This window comes from Mchenga conophoros, linkage group LG16, assembly GCF_057382185.1.
Source record: "Mchenga conophoros isolate Kocher_MC1m ecotype Shallow Benthic linkage group LG16, M_conophoros_male_GT1.1, whole genome shotgun sequence".
Taxonomy (NCBI): Eukaryota; Metazoa; Chordata; class Actinopteri; order Cichliformes; family Cichlidae; genus Mchenga; species Mchenga conophoros.
Window position 1 is genome coordinate 18,208,665 of NC_140541.1, and position 16,078 is coordinate 18,224,742.

Consider the following 16,078-nt stretch of genomic DNA (forward strand, 5'->3'; position numbering starts at 1 on the left):
TAATGATCCCCGCAGGCTGAAACAATGGTCCAACACCCTTCTGTGACTCAGCACGCTACAGCAGTGATACACTTGCTCTCACACCGTCACAGCTGAGGAAATGAGCAGTTATCTGCACAGGATGATAGAACAACCTGGTCCATATATACTACGGGTAATATGAGACTGAAGGATGAGTCGAGTAGATTATACTGAAAACAAATCAACACCGAAACAAAACTCTGAAACAAAAGCGCTCATATTAGGCGGACAGCGTTAGAGATGCTGTAAACTTACAGGCAAGGCAGCTAAGCAGTTTCCTGTTTGGCAAAACAGCAACAAACAACTCTTCACTGGCCAAGTCAGTCAGCTGATCTCAATCCAGCTGATCATGTGTTTGAGTTCATGAAGACTGTACTCAGGACAAAAGGCCCCTGACAAAAAAGTCAAGCTTACAGACCAACAAGAGTTTTTAAAATCTTATTAGCTACTTTAGCCTTGCAGATTCATGGTGCTTACAGCAAATTGAAGGCTTTAAATAGCACGATACATGCCTTTTTTAAAGATCTCACTCGCTTTTAGTGCCTTAAAACTGTTAGATAATTTTTAACAATAAAACCGAAATCAACTTATCAGATCAGCGTAGCCTACAGACTGTATATAAAAGATGAGCAAAGCCACTGTAACTTCACCCATTTTGATGCCTTGACTGGAGAGTGTTACCCAATTGGTGTTTTGAAACCAGACATCACAAACGAGGAGTGGAGCTGTCTGAGTAAAAGTAAAAAAAAAAAAGTAAAGTGTAAAGTGTGCGTGTTAGTCCCCATAGGGAAATAGTTCCTCTGCATTTAACCCATTCACCCAGTGAAGCAGTGGGCAGCCACCAGTGCAGCGCCCGGGGAGCAGTGTGTAGGGACGGTACCTTGCTCAGGGGTACCTCAGGGTAGCCGTTCAGTGGAGTCGAACCCCCGACCTTCCGATCATGGGGCCACCACGCTACCTACTGAGCTATCCCTGCCCAGTCTGAGTAAGACTGCATGATCAATTCTGACTCTAATGGGAACAACAGTTTACGAAATCATCATCACGTTTGTCCTAAGAAGTAAGATTAGCAATCGAACCCATGATGTCATCAGGAAAGTGTTTGCAGAGATCGCAGATCAATGGATCTAAGGGTTGTTTAACTGTAGAACTAACCAGAGTCACCCAGTCGGCCACTGCAGAGGATCCAGGTTTAAAGCCCTCGCGCTTTGTCTTCATGTTTCAGACCCAAACACTGTGTCCATCACTTATATTCAGTCTGTGGCCAACACTAGCAACCATAGACTGTTTGAGAGATACCTGGTGCTGAGTAACTATTATAAAATGGTAGCATTTACTCCTAATGCCACCAACAACACAAATACAATTAAGTTCAGTTCACTGATATGAATTGGTTTTGGCAAATCCTAGCAGACAGGTAGCAGCTGTAACACCCCTATTAATGCAAGCTTTTAAGACATCAGTTATAGGGACATAAAACGTTTTTTGTAGCTGGTCTTAAACATGTTTATTTCTGCTATAAATGGGTGTCTCAACATGGGAGTCTATAACTTTCTTTTTTCAACACCCTTCAGTGGTCATTTGAGGAATTTTTGCCACTTCACCGGTTTCATTTTTCAGCCCAGGGGGTTGCCACTTGGTGTAGACAGGTGGATTTGTTATTAGTCTCTGGGTTGGCATAGTGTTACTATTCCAGTGGGGCCAGAGGGGTAATGAGAGCTGTACTAACTGTATTTCCTCCTCTATAGCATCATTAAAGGGCCGTATTGCCAAGGTTCTGCTTAGACCCTCAGACAGCTGACACAACACAGAAATCCACTGAAAATAAAGACCAGGCTAACAAGTCTGATTTTCAGCGTTTGCTTTACAATTTCTTGCTTAAAAAGACAAAAACCTATTGATTTTCTTTAATGTGGCACAAGAACAAGACGAATTAAAATAAAAAACATTTGTCTCTTCAGCTTTCAACCAAGTGACATTAAACAGAACAAAGCTGAAGCCGAAGCACACTGATATTCTGGAAACCTTAAATAAACCATGCTGGACTCCAGGAAAGCTGCATCTTGAGCTCATCTCTGTGGCAAGCACTCAAAAAGCTGGTACCAAGATTGCAGTTTGATGGCACAGATACATAAAACGCTAAATCCTAAACGCTTTGCCTTTTCCAGATTCTATTTGGGATATCATCACTTCTGTAGGAATATGGAACTTTAAGTTTTATCGGGGTAGCTAGATGGGATAAGTTTGCTCTTTCTGAGGGACCACAGGGGTTATGGGAACTCCGATGATTCCTCTTCCTGTGGTCAAAGGCATTAATGTTGATGGATAAGTAACAGCAGGCGTCCAAATATCAGACGTGGTCGCAAGCATCTAAGCAGAATTATTAAAAATCAGATCGAAACGACATCGTTCCTGGTGAGATATTTCAACCACACATGGGACCGCAGCAAATCTGGGATGTCCCCACTCAGCCAAGTGTCCAGCTTAACTCTATTTAAAAGAGGTCGGCCAGAACTGCAAAAGCACAGTGCCCCCCCCCCCCCCCCCCCCCGTCTTTAACATGCAAGCGCCCACTGCTCTAATCTACCATCGGACCAGTTACCCGGGGTCCGAGCCAGCAGTGCTCTGGATAACATCCATCTTTGCCCTGCAGCTGGTGAGCAGTAGGACTCCCATGTCCCAAATTACTGTAATCCTGCTCTCTACAGTTCACTCAAAAACAGTTTGCAAACAGCTGATCACACATGTGCACACGAGGATTGAACATCCTTTAAAAAAAAGAAAGAAAAAAGTGGTATTTGTGAGTGGTTCATCCTCAGGTAAAGTAACAGCCTGACACAAAAGAGGAGATAGGATGAGGACTATACGAGAAAGAAACACAGATCCTTGCTCAGCACTGCTGTCAGGACCTGTCCCTGCAGTCAGCCAAAGCAAAGGTCTTTACCAATAAAGCCATGCATGCACTCAGCTTGCTTTACTTGCATTTCAATCGTCTGTTACTACTAAAATGGCATGTTTCACACACTCAAATTGACAGTGCTTTTCCCCCAGCTCCTCCTCTTGTTCTGTAGCTGGAAGACTCACCAGGGAGAAGCAATGCTGAGGAACACTGACTTGCATTGTCAGAGTGGGACGGTTCAATGACCCCTCTATGCCCCAGCTGATACTCAGCCATAAACAGCACTCTTTCCTTAATTTGCAGAAGAGTGGGGTTGGAAATTATACAAAATTATCCAGATATTTCTACACGGGCCCAGGAGTGAGGTGCTTAATCCGGGGACATGTTAAGACTTTACACCTTATTATTGTTATTATTATAACGCGTTAATAACCATGTTGGGACAAGACTGGCTTACATAACCATCCCCAGCCTCAGTGACTTGTTCTCAGAGACATGTTTATAGGGTGGCCAGTGTGAAATGGTGGTGAGGGTAAAGCCACGCATGAGCCCGAGGACAAAGCTATCTGGATTAATCAGACAGCGTAAACACAACACGTTCCTGAGACTGCGCGTGAGGAACGTGGATATTTCCACAGTATCAATCAGAGCCCACCGAAGTGGCTAAAATACTGCACATGCATCCACCTTACGGTAAACAAAAAAACAAAAAACAAAGCTCTCAGCCGAGCGATGGGTGATTGTTCTCGCTTGCTAATTCACTCCTCCTCCCTCTCTGTCAGGGGCTCCGTCCCTCCACTCCATGGACGCATTGTCCATTGTCTCCTCCTGAACATGCAAACTCTACGTTTCATACAGCTTCTCTACGTGGTTAAGTGATTGCAATCCCCTCTACGCACACCTAAAATAAATCCGAGAGGGTACTCACCTCGACGCGGAAAGCCGTGCAGCCCTTCAGAAACTCTTTTATGTTGCTCAGGCACTCGCCGTCGTTCTTCGGTTCTTGGTAAACCTGAAAAAACGGAAACGCTGGTCAGGAGTTAAACTTCCAGTTCACGCTCGCCTCTCTCACTGCGGTTGCGTGCGGCTTTCATTGCCTTAAAAATCTATCTTCTTCTCCTTCTTCTTCTACGACGCGCATTCTACTGTCTCCCGTGTGTGGGCACTGACCGGGCCTGACACTCCGGGAGGCTGAACACAACCCCCCCTCTCAGCGGGGAAGTGGAAGAGAGTGCAGCGCTGGGTCGAGGGAAATGACGTAGACAAATAGGGATGCCCCCCTTCCCCGTCTTCCCCACCCCACCAACTTCTGATGTTGCTTTAGCATGTGAGTGCACTGGTTTTTATTCCTGTCCCATTTAAATTCGTAAAGAAGAAGAATAAAATAAGGCAAAAATAGTGGGCGGTGTCGGTAAGCAAAAATATGATTTTATCCAAAGGACTGCAAAATTATGTTGAATCAGTAAAATATTCAAAACATGATCATCTTCATGATGATAAAGTTCAATCTACTAACAAAAAAATACATAGAATTAATAAAATTAATTCTATTTTAGCCTACTGATTAGTACATTTTATAGATGAAATCAAGCTTAGCAGTCGTTCTTGGTCAAACATATCTGCAGCATTCCTGTACTGCCGTTTCTTTTTATTTGACTTGCAGAGAAATATGAATGAACTTAGCACAAAAATTAAGGACATTTGCTTGTTTATTTTGCTTAAATGTTGCCATAATTGTGGGGAAAATGTATTTGCGGTTTGAGCAGTAGAGTTGAGTGTGTTGTTGCCCTTGCCAGATCCCCTCTGCCAGTGCCAAACAGCTTATTCTGCTATTGGATCTTGTTTGGTGTTGTTTATTGGTCTGGATGATTGAAGTCTAACAAAAACAACACGTGTTGGCAGTTTAACAATTTATTCATTTAACAAACAGGAGCTCCAGTAGCATGTGGAAGAACTGCTGTGGAATGGCGTCCCAGCCTTCGACCAGCATTTGCCAGTGTGGTTGTGTTGGTCACTCTGGCAGGAGCAGCACATCCAGGCTGATCCCACAAGGGCTATTCCATCCTCTCCACTCGCAAATTCTTGAAGTAGTGTCTGATATACATCACTCTGTGGGAGTGAGCAATGTCATCTTGGAGGATAGAGTTTGGCCTCAGACTGTGGGGATGTGGGATTGCTACTGGTTGCAGAATCTCATCTCAAGCTCTCTCCAGTGACCTGGAGGCAATTTCAAAGGAAACCTTGTTTTTCCAGTGAGGGAGATGCCCGCCTTCACAATCACACTGCATACACCAAAAGCTGTTACCCTATTGGTGCATCAATCAGCATAGCGTTCTCCATATCTTCTCCACATTTTGAGCCAATAATCCAAATGCTGAAAGCAGAATATGAACACATCGATGAACATAACGTTCTTCCGCATCCAGGTTCCAGTGCACATGTTGCAAACAAAAGCGCAAATGAGCCTGACAGTGAAAGGCAGGCCTCCCGGCAGCTCTATGAGACCAGAAATTGTCTAGATAGCGAGTCGTCGGCCATATTGTCCTGCAAACCTAGACTTCAAATCTGTAGAAGACTGCCTGTGGTTCCTAGGTGCTGACAGGTTGAGAAAACGGTCTTCATGTGGTGTCATCTTCTTGGGATACCCATTTGGTAGCCTGTCTCTGACATCCCCTGTTATATGGAAATCAGTTTGGAAATGGTAGTAAGATTCACTCCAAATAATGCTGCACCTTGGTTTGGTGAAACATTAGGTTGAAGTTGCCCTTTGGCACAGGCCCTATCAAGATCAGTCAAATGTGGTATGCTTGGAGGAGACGGCAACTGACCGCTGTAGCAGGGTCCATGCTCACAGGTACTGACAATCAGGCACCTGATTGTCGGTACCTGCAATGCCAGAAGCTCAAAACAAGAGTCAGTAGCAAAATACGCTACATACTCAACTCTGCCTCTCAACTCACAAAAGCATTTTTCTTATAAATTTCGCACCATTTAAGGGGAAATAAACAGGCCTTCCAGAGGTGTAAGACTTATTGCTAAGGAGCATTGTTACAACAAATAAATCATTGACCAAACTTTATATTTTACCTTTCTGCTAAGTTTATCAATATATGTAAAAATGTCAAATGTAAAATGACAGAGTATTCAAGGTGAGTACCAGTTCAAGGATCTGGTATATGAGTGAAGGTTCCACAGGAAAAAACTCACAACATCAAACACTTCTCATTAGTTTTGTAATATGCTTCTTCACAGGACGCTTGTTTATGTTGGAAACTGTAATTTTCTGAGGTGACTTTTTTTTTTCAAATCAGCTGTTTTGTGGGGGCAGTTAATGCTTGATGGTTGGTACTAGTATAAAGCCCTGATATGTGCTGTAAAAACACAGTAGACTAAGGAGGGAAATCCCTCTGTGAAACATACTGTAATAGGCTGCAGCTGTATCTAGCGTGTATCTAGTGGCACATCTGGCCACTTTATTAAGTCCACTGGTTGTTTTGCAAATATTTAATTAGCCAATCACATGGCAGCAATTTAGTGCCTTAAGGGTGTAAACATAGTCAGGAGGACCTGCCGAAGTTTAATCTGTATATGAGAATGGGAAAGAAAGATGATCTAAGCAACTTTAAATGGGGAACACTAGCTGGTGCCAGAGGAGCTGGTCTATTCGGAGTATTTCACAAACTGTTGATCTACTGGGATTTTCCCACACAACCATCTCTAACGTTTACAGAGAAAGGACAGAAAAACAGAGAAAATATCCAGTGAGTGGCAGTTCTCTGGGAGAAAATATCATGTTGGTGCCAGAGGTCAGAGGAGAATGCACAGACTGCTTCAAACTGTTGGGAAGACAACAGTAACACAAATAACTGCTTGTTACAACCAAGGTATGCAGAACAGCATCTCTGAATGCACCAGACAGTGTACCTTCAGGTAAATGGGCCACAGGAGCAGAAAACCACTTCAGGTGCCAGTTCACATGAGCTCACTAAATATAGAACGTTTGGTCTGATGAGGCTCGGCGTTTGTTGTGACGTTCAGATGGTAGGGTCACAACATATGCACGGATCTGTTGCAAATATGTCTCGAGTTCATGTCAATATGGACAAAAATCTCTGAGGAATGTTTCCAGCACCTTGATGAATCTGTACCAAGAAGAATTAAGCCAGTTCTGAAGGTGAACGGGAGGCCAATATGACTCTAGCAAGGGGTTCCTATAAACGGCCTGTGAGTGTAGTAACTTTTCTCTCTTGGCCACGCTTCAAGATTTATTAGCACCAAATGGAAATTTCACTTGTGATGGCAGAGCAATGCAGACACACCTGGTCACAAGCATAAAATAAGGAAACAGGTGTATCAATGGGGAGTCACTGCATGAATTTAAATTAAGTTTAAATCCACTATGGTGCCCCCCATGCCTTTGTTCTGTGCAGCTAGTGTGACTTGAACTGTTAATGAGCAAAATGTATCTTGTTTTTCTCTTGGGCCTCGTAAAATGTTAGCACGGGCTGCAACACATGGAAAGGGCTATCTCCTGTTCACATCTTCGGCTTTTTAGGTAGCTATCACGACTGACATATGGTCCAGCTGTGCCACACATCTTCCGATTTTGGCATGGCCATACTGTACAGTGCAGCCCAGAATGATAGTGATTGGTCAGCCTGAATTTGTGGTCACAGAGAGACACCCTACTTATTAAAAAAATGTAAACATGTCAAGACAGATAGGTAGCTAGATAAAGTATCTTCATTTCATAGTTTTAGTTGTTTTTCAAATAAAAATTGTTCCTTGGATAGTGTATATTAATCATAATAATTTAGCAGACACACTGTATTAAAAATTCCTTCATCACACTTGGCTAATATGTCATTATTTGGTTGGTGCATGTTTTGGTTAAAAAAAAACGTAATAACAATAATGATAATAATAATAATAATATTTCTATTCATTTACAGTTTCGGCTCATTGGATCTGAAAGCAGTTAAGAATTAGCCCGAGAGAGAGAAAATACATATTTTTATCTGGTTTTGTTTTTTGTTTTCCTTCTATTAATATGAATAAAGCTCATTACTCTATGTGGTGCTTGCACATTATTCATATGCTGGCATACCTGTGGCCACATAAGTGATTACTTTATCACTGCAAGCCTTTACACACACACAAAAAAAAACTTAAATGAAAATAAAGAACATTATTATTGTGACAGAAGTAGATTTAACATTATTGAGACATTATTTGCCCACACAGGATTCCACCCATCACCATATAAGGATAGGTAGCCTATAAATAAAAAAAAGAAAAGAAAAGAAAAGGGGGAGGCTGTCTTTTAGCCACCCTCAGATGTTCTCCTGCATGCTTGATGATCAAACATAACCTCCACCCCAAAGTGATATTTGTCATTTTAAGGGAGGAAAATGGAAAAACCCGTTTGGGCATTGGCAGGCAAATTTGTTGTTGTGAGGGTGCAGGTATAGCCTCCGGCAGCACATCCTCTTTTGAGGGAAAACAAATGGCCTCCTTCAGGTTGTTGCTGAAACCAGCAGACGCTGCTGGTAAGCTGACAGACACAAACACTGCGCTGTTTCTTTAAAAAGGGAGAGGGTCTATCGCTGTCTATGCGCCTTTGCAGTCAATGGCGGCCCACTCTTATAGCAATGGTCTGTGTACAGAAAGCCCCTCATCCCCGGCGGATCAATCGGCGTGCACTATCAAAATACACTGACATACAAGCCGCATCCGCCGGGATTAAAGAGAAAATAAAACGGGTTCTTTCAACGATAGCAAAGATCTGCTGAGTGGTTAGAGCTGCATTAAAAGCATATGTCGAGGCCTTTATTTGAAAGCCTCTAAAGCATCTAACAGCTCCCAAAGAATGATCAGTCTTCATTTTGCTGTAGTGTTACGTTATTGAGAGCAGATTATTATTGGGTGGTACAGACATCGACCTGTATTTTCCCCCTCCCTTTTTCTCCTCTTTTTACACGCTGACATACGCGCAACCATAGTACTTCCATCGCAGACAATAACACGGGCTGCCGTGACCTACAAAAGAAATTTCCTCATGGATCAGTGGGCAGAAAGAGAGGCCAGACAACAAACCGCGTCGGTTTCCCTGTGCTGGGCAACGCGGAGACACGCCGACGCGGGCGGGCGGTTGGGGATGCGGAGGAGAGCGGGGAGTGAGTGTCGGCTATTTCCCTACCTTCTCCGTGGACCCCGGGCTGAGCCGCTCCAGGAGTCTACACAAGACCACCCCATCCTTCAGGGAGGTCTGCAGAAATGCCTCGGGATCTGAGATGGTCTTCTTTGGCGATTCCAGCACCCCGAGCGTAATCAACCATGTAACCGTCTGTTCCGCCGAATTCATGTCCAGTCACAGCAGATCCGATTCAACAAAGCGGCTGTGTTTTGGTATCTCAGCAGCTCAGCGCCCTGGTTACGCTGTCATCTGTGCGTTAGAACAGGAACAGCATTAATCCAACCATATGATGCATGATATGAGAGAGAGTGTGTGTGTAGGGTGTGCTGTGGGAAGAAAGGGGGGGGGGGGGGGGGGGGAACTGTACCTCGGGTGGATGCGGATGACGGCTGGCTTGTGGAAATTCAGCAAGTCTGTTTCCCCCCCTCTAACCTGGAAAGCTGTCAAGTGCGGTTCGTTGTAATGCGTCGAGGCAGTGGACTGCATACGTGCGCATCGCAGCCGCCAGCCGCTTGTCTATTGGATGACATCACAGGAGAGGGACAAGCCTGTCCAACCAGTTGTTGGGGCACTTTTATCGTGTCATGAATAGGCTTTTACTGCGTGGCTTTGCATATCCTGCCCTTTCATCCGTTTTTATTATAACCACGCCACAGGCTATCCGTTGTTATCTGCTGTAAGCTGTGTGTTTTTTGGAGGGTTTTTTTTTTTGGACAGGCCTCAGTTGGAAAAAAAATGGGAAGCAGCTGAGCAGACAAATCGGCTTACTGATGTCCTTTAAAAGACAAGCTCTGAAGAAAGGTAACATAAAATATATTTTCACCGAAGCTCCTTCATAACACCGATCTATGTATCCATAAAGACATGCTGCCAAGCTGCTGCATGGACTATTATGGTGTAGCCCTCAATTATGGGGTCAGGATAATATATATTGGAGGTAACATAAAAAAAACAACCAAATAAATTAATAAATAAAAAGTCGTTCTACTTAAAAAAATGTTGTTTTTTTTTACATAACTTTTATATTCACTGTAAAACGCTAGCTTCACACACACACACACACACACACACACACACACACACACACACACACACACACACACACACACATCAATCTTCTACTTTTAAACAGTGTTACCGGTAAAGAAAAAAATAGCCCTGTTCTGTTTACAGTTTGGTTCAGTGTAAACAGCACACTGTGAATTTTACCCTGAGGGCATCAGCTCATACTCTTTGTATTTACAGAACGTGGTTTGGGTTACAGGTGTCATTAAGGCTCTGCCTCCTCACCAGCTCCTCACATAGTCCTAAAATATCTCCCAAAGAGAGGTTGGTGGGGACATTCCAGTTATTTTTCCTGCACTTTTGAAGCTTTGAGAAGAGTTTAATGGAAGAGCAACCGAAAAGAGTTTGTCATCTGCCTCAACAGGTGATAGATTCAGTAGATGCCCTCAGGCAGCTATTCATTCTACGCCTTTAGAGAAATGCACACACTGAGTGATTTGTCAACAAATATAATCCACCAGATGATCCCGTTTTTACTGAGAATCTAAATAAACGCTGACTTATGTGTCTCATTTTAAAGACTTGCCTAAACCGTCCACACATTCAAAACATATAATTAGACTCATTAGATGAAGGAAAACCACCTGATCTTAAAAAACATTGAAACTACAAAGAACTCAGACCGAAACATTATCATGCAACCATGTTAATATTAGGTTAGCCATTAAACTGGCCGTGAGGGGGGTTGAAGAAAATGAGCCAAATATGGCATCAAACTGACCAGGAAGAACATTGAAATGTGATTAAATAATGTGTAAATAAGGTGCTATTGAACAAGAGAATATTATTTAGCTCTCTCACTTCTTTTGTCCTGCAAAGGCAACAGGGAAAACGTTTAGGGGAGCTCTCATATTTCCACTGCACCCTGCACTGTAGCAGAGGAGTGCATAAGTTTCCACTTTGGCCACGAGGCGGCGCCCTCTATTCACTGATCTGTTCTAATCTTCTCAGCGTCGCATGAATGCCTTCTGGCTTAAGTTACGAGACACCTCTTGGTGGCTTATATGCTGCATGCTACACTAACACGGCGTGAACAAGGTAAGCAAGCAGCCAATTAATAATAACCCACAAAAATATGAATACAACTCCTGCTTTGTCTTCAGTGTATAAATTTGAGGCAGCATGGGTACAAGTGCTTCTTAATTAGACTTTTTTAAAATAAATTTTTTTTAAAATAGATTTTTTTTTAAAAATTGCGCAACATCTGGAAAAAAAAGTTATTTTCATCAAAACTTTATTAATAACTGTCAACACTTCTAAGTAAGCGTGGGCCAAAATATTGATATGGCAATATAGCCTATCGCTTCCATCTGCAATGCATTACTGATACATGGGTATCCATTATTTTTAATAATACATGTAGGCACTCTAAATGGACTCCCTCGCCAGTCTGACTGATCAGAGCGCAGACTTTATGACTCCTGGCGGTGGCATTTGTCAAGTTTATGAAGTGGAGGGATGTTAACAGTGAGGACCAAAGAAAAAAAACAGTTGAAACTGTGGGACACAGAGTAACTCTTTACTTACTCTGACAAGTTAGAGTAAGTAAGGAGTTGTGTATTTATTCACTGATGCATTACAGTGAATAAATACATAATTCCTTCTTTTTTGCCTATTTGGGGTGTTTTGGGGTTCTTTTATAGCTGTACAGATATTTAAGCATGACAGTGTTAAAATGTATCAACTATCTTTTAATGACTGTATCATTATATCATCATTACCATAAGCAATGTGTCATGATCGTTTTCTATATATTCTGTGATTCCTGCCACAGTTTCTAACAGTCGGAGGGATGTTTCAGAGTCTTTACTCCAGTGAAGTTTTTATTGTTATAAAGCAGCAGTAGATCATTTATTAACTACAAAGGAGGGGGAAAGGGAGGCTGGACTGTTAAATCAATTAGATATTGTATTTTAGAGAAATATGAGCACTGTACAAAAATGCACTAACAGTGTAGCTCACCCCGCTTCTGTTCTCCTCACACCTTCTCCATCTCCCTTATTTTGCAGAAAAGGAGTGTGTGTGGGTGAAAATGTGTACATGCATGCCTGCATGTGCGCGCACACATGTGTTGTCAGGAAGGGTGACTCTTGAGGCAAGCTGTGTTCTAAACAGGCAGCCGTTGAGGGATACCGCTGTACCTTTGAGGTCCTGTCACCATGGGCCTGTAACCAAGGGTGCCACTGTGTGGCTGTGGAGACTAGCTCCAGGCATTTCATATCCCTCCATTCCCAGTTCATCTGTACAGTTTCCACTCTGTTCCACAGGCAGATTCTGTACTTTCATTCTCTTTGCCTTTGTGTGCATGCAGAAGGAACCAGGAATAGTTTATGTAATATTAGAATAAACCAGTCAGATTCTCAGAGAGGTACTCCCACAGACTTCTCAGATGGACTTAAATAGCTCATTGCTAAAACCACTGGGTTCATTTGGACTCACTTTACACAGAATTTTGCTCACATTATTTGAAAAATGGAAATTATTACAAATAAACTTGGAAACGAACTGTTTGTTTATTTATTTGTTTGCTTAATTATTAGATATTTATTTATAGATAGGAACATTTACTCCCACTAATTACACTCAGCTGTTGAGTTATTATTAGCATCTTAGCAATTCACTCACTTTTTTGGCTACTGAGGAGATATTTCATTGGTTTATCCATACACTTTTCTAGAAGCTTGAAATGCAGTTTTCATTTTGATGATGACTTATTCATTTTATGTATTTATGCATTGCTTTGGATTTGTGCCTCACAGCCTATCCATCACTTTAAAGGAAGTCCAGTGTTCAAACCTTCTCAGGTCAGCTAAACTATTCTTTCTATGTACATGTTTCAAGGCTACTGGAAAAGTAGCCTGGAAGCATATTAGTTATCGTATTTGCTACATTTAACTTTTTTTTGTAACTTATCACTTAAATATGCATTTTACAAAGTATTTATTTATTTTGCTTGTTTGTTTGTTTGGGGAGGGGGGTTTGGGGGGATCATACTCATGATGTAGAAGTCTCAAAAACGTCTTAAAAGCTCATCCATTACACATGATAGTAAGGAAGTACAGAGTTCATTATAAGTATATCAGTGCACAAGAAATGAACGGAGCATACCATGTAAATAAAAATGAGTATGCTCACACAAACACATGCCACCTGTACTACTATACTATCTGAAATCAAAGAAACCATACAGAGAGCAAGTCCCATTGAACGAGCTAAAGTCAAAGGCTCACAATCAGTCTGTAAAGTCAAGTCCATCTCATGTCAAATCTAAACAAAAGAACAGCACACATGAACTCACAAACAAGCGCAGTCTTCTCATGTGCACGAAGTTTTTGATGTCTTCAGCATTTGGCAGATCAAATGAGTTTCTTCATGTGGGCTCATAAACAAGCAAAACTGAAGCGTGTGACAGAGTCGCAGAGTTATCTGTGACTGCTCCCGTGTTCGGTCTTTGACAGCTGCCATAAACAAAACCAGGAACACTGTGTTCTCTGAAGTGTGTGCAGCCCAAACCAAACTCCACATTTAATCAGTTAAAATGTTCCCCCTGTCCCTCTTTATAAAGAATATGCTGCTGTTACAGGGAAATAGCTGGTTTGAATGATCATGGTGTCACCTGTGCTTCTTTAAATCAATGAAGTCAGAACTCTAACGTATCAGCCTTTTTGTGTCCATATCTCATTCTTCTTCCGGCATCCCCCGAAAGCCATCTGAGCTAGAGAGACAGCTCATATTTTATTGTGACAAGGCAAAGTCCATCCAAGAGCCAGAGTTACTTCACAGGCCAGAATGCATTAAGCAGAATAATGGATGGGCTAGACAAACACACAGTGCCAAAATGTCAGAAAGAGAGATGATCAGACATACAGTACATTTTCTGTGGAGGGGTTGAAGCCTACAGCAGGACATGACAAATTCAATTTTCCTCACAACATGCTTTCAGCCAAAGATTTTTTTTCCATGTGAGGTAAAGCTTTGCATGTAGAACTGCCTGCTGCAAAACTAATAATCATGTTTACCTGATCTTATAGCAAGAGTAAAATCAAAACAAGACACAGGAGCGTAAATCAGGTGCAACATGAATGTCCCTTTATGGCCATAAGAGGTGTGTGAAACAATGTACACAATGTGCTTGATTTGGCTCCCTTTTTGCCAAACTTTACTACTAATATATAAAAGTGATGCATGTTTACTTTGTCGAACATGCTTGCATAGACAACTATATGTGTGCTGATTTTCTATGAGCTATAATATGTGTGAATCTATGAGACTGTTTAAAGCTGATAGGAAAGTAACGGATAACTTAAATAACCACTCATTGCAACCTGTGAATGCAGAAGAGCACATAAAATATTGCACCCTGAAGCAGATGGGCTACAGGAGCAGAAGACCACACCAGGTGCTAGCTCTGTCAGCTAAATGCAGGACAGTGAAGCTGAGTCACTGATTATTGTTGCTGAATATGTCCATCCCCTTATGATCACAGTGTGCCTGTCTTCTGATGGCTGCTTCCAACAGGATGGAGTGTTGCAAAGCTTAAATCAACTGTCTTCAAATCTTGTCTCGCTACCCTGATCCCCAACCGGTCTCTGCAGATGTCTGCCCTTCCCTGAGCCTGATTCAGCTGGAGGCTTCTTCCTGTTAAAAGGGCGTTTTTCCTTCCCACTGTCACCAAGTGCTTGCTCAAAGGGGGTTGTTTCATTCTTGTGGTTTTCTCTCTATTACTCTAAGGTTTTCACCTTAAAATATAAAGTGCCTTGAGGCAACTGTTGTTGTAATTTGGTGCTAAATCAATTTTAAATCATGCTTTTTATTTGTTTTTGTTTCTAATGTCTCTGTAAAGCACTTTGAATCACCTTGTTGTTGAATTGTGCTATACAAATAAACTTGCCTTGCCTTGCCTATATAAATCAAATTGATTTAAACTCATTACAACCAAGGTATGCATAGGAGCATCTCTAAAACACATTGAAACACACAACACATTGAACTTTGAAGCATTTACACTACAGCAGCAGAAGACCACACCAGGTGCCACTCCTGTCAGCTGAGAACAGAAAACTGAGGCTACGGTTCTCACAGGATCGCCAGAAATTGGATAATCGAAGACTGGAACAACATTACTTGATCTTATGAGTCCTGGTTTCTGATGCAACACACCAATGGTGTGGCACATTTATTTTATTTTATTTTATTTTATTTTATTTTTTCAAATCAATGTTTCAAAGATATTGAGATATAATGTTGGGGAGGTAATGTATTTTTTGACAGACTTCAGGCACCTTAGCGCCATAACCTACCTGTGTATTGTTGCTGATAATGTCCATCCCTTTATGACCACAACACACCTATCTTCCAATAACTACTTCCAGCAGAATAAAGCACAGTCTCACAAAGCTCAGATCATCTTGAACCTGGATTCTTGAACATGACAATGAGTTCTCAAATGTCATCAAATTTCAGTCCAGTAGAGCACCCGGGGGATGTAGTAGAGCAGTAGATTCACATTATGATGACTGTGTGATGCTAATCTGTCAGTATGGACAAAAATCTCAACAAGGTTCTGTTTTGAGAGCCTTACTGAATCTATGCCATGAAGAATTAAGGCATTTCTGACCGTAAAAGAGGGTCCAACCTGATACTAGCATGGTGTGCCTGATAAAGCGTGTATGCAGAAACCAAGTTCTTACTCTTTAGCTGTTATCAACTTCCCGTATCATGTCATGCTATTATTTTGTGCTCGCTGCAATGCCCCAAGTAACTGAAATGATAAATAAGGCTACTCATACCTTCACCCTAGACTGGATGTCCCAAAACGTTTTCTAATTCTACATCATCGAGTGTGTCGTCAGTGGTGCACTCGACAGCTGACGGCTATGATCTCCCGTTTACGCACT

The 16,078-nt window shown here is 42.0% G+C and overlaps 1 protein-coding gene across 2 annotated transcripts in view; it reads right to left on the reverse strand.

Annotated features, from left to right (window-relative positions):
- arhgef7a (Rho guanine nucleotide exchange factor (GEF) 7a) overlaps positions 1-13,500 on the reverse strand; it is a 40,693-nt gene extending 27,193 nt beyond the window's left edge. Inside the window, exons 1-4 of one of the 2 annotated variants that reach the window (XM_085248922.1) lie at positions 13,480-13,500; positions 9,484-9,632; positions 9,120-9,365; positions 3,849-3,932 (exon numbers count right to left, since the gene is read on the reverse strand). In XM_085248922.1, the coding sequence (XP_085105048.1) occupies positions 3,849-3,932; positions 9,120-9,284 (249 nt within the window). In that variant the 5' untranslated portion in view covers positions 9,285-9,365; positions 9,484-9,632; positions 13,480-13,500. Of the gene's footprint in view, positions 1-3,848; positions 3,933-9,119; positions 9,366-9,483; positions 9,717-13,479 lie in introns of those variants that run through there. The other variant, XM_085248923.1, reaches the window with a different exon arrangement.
- Between the last annotated feature and the right edge of the window lie 2,578 nt (positions 13,501-16,078).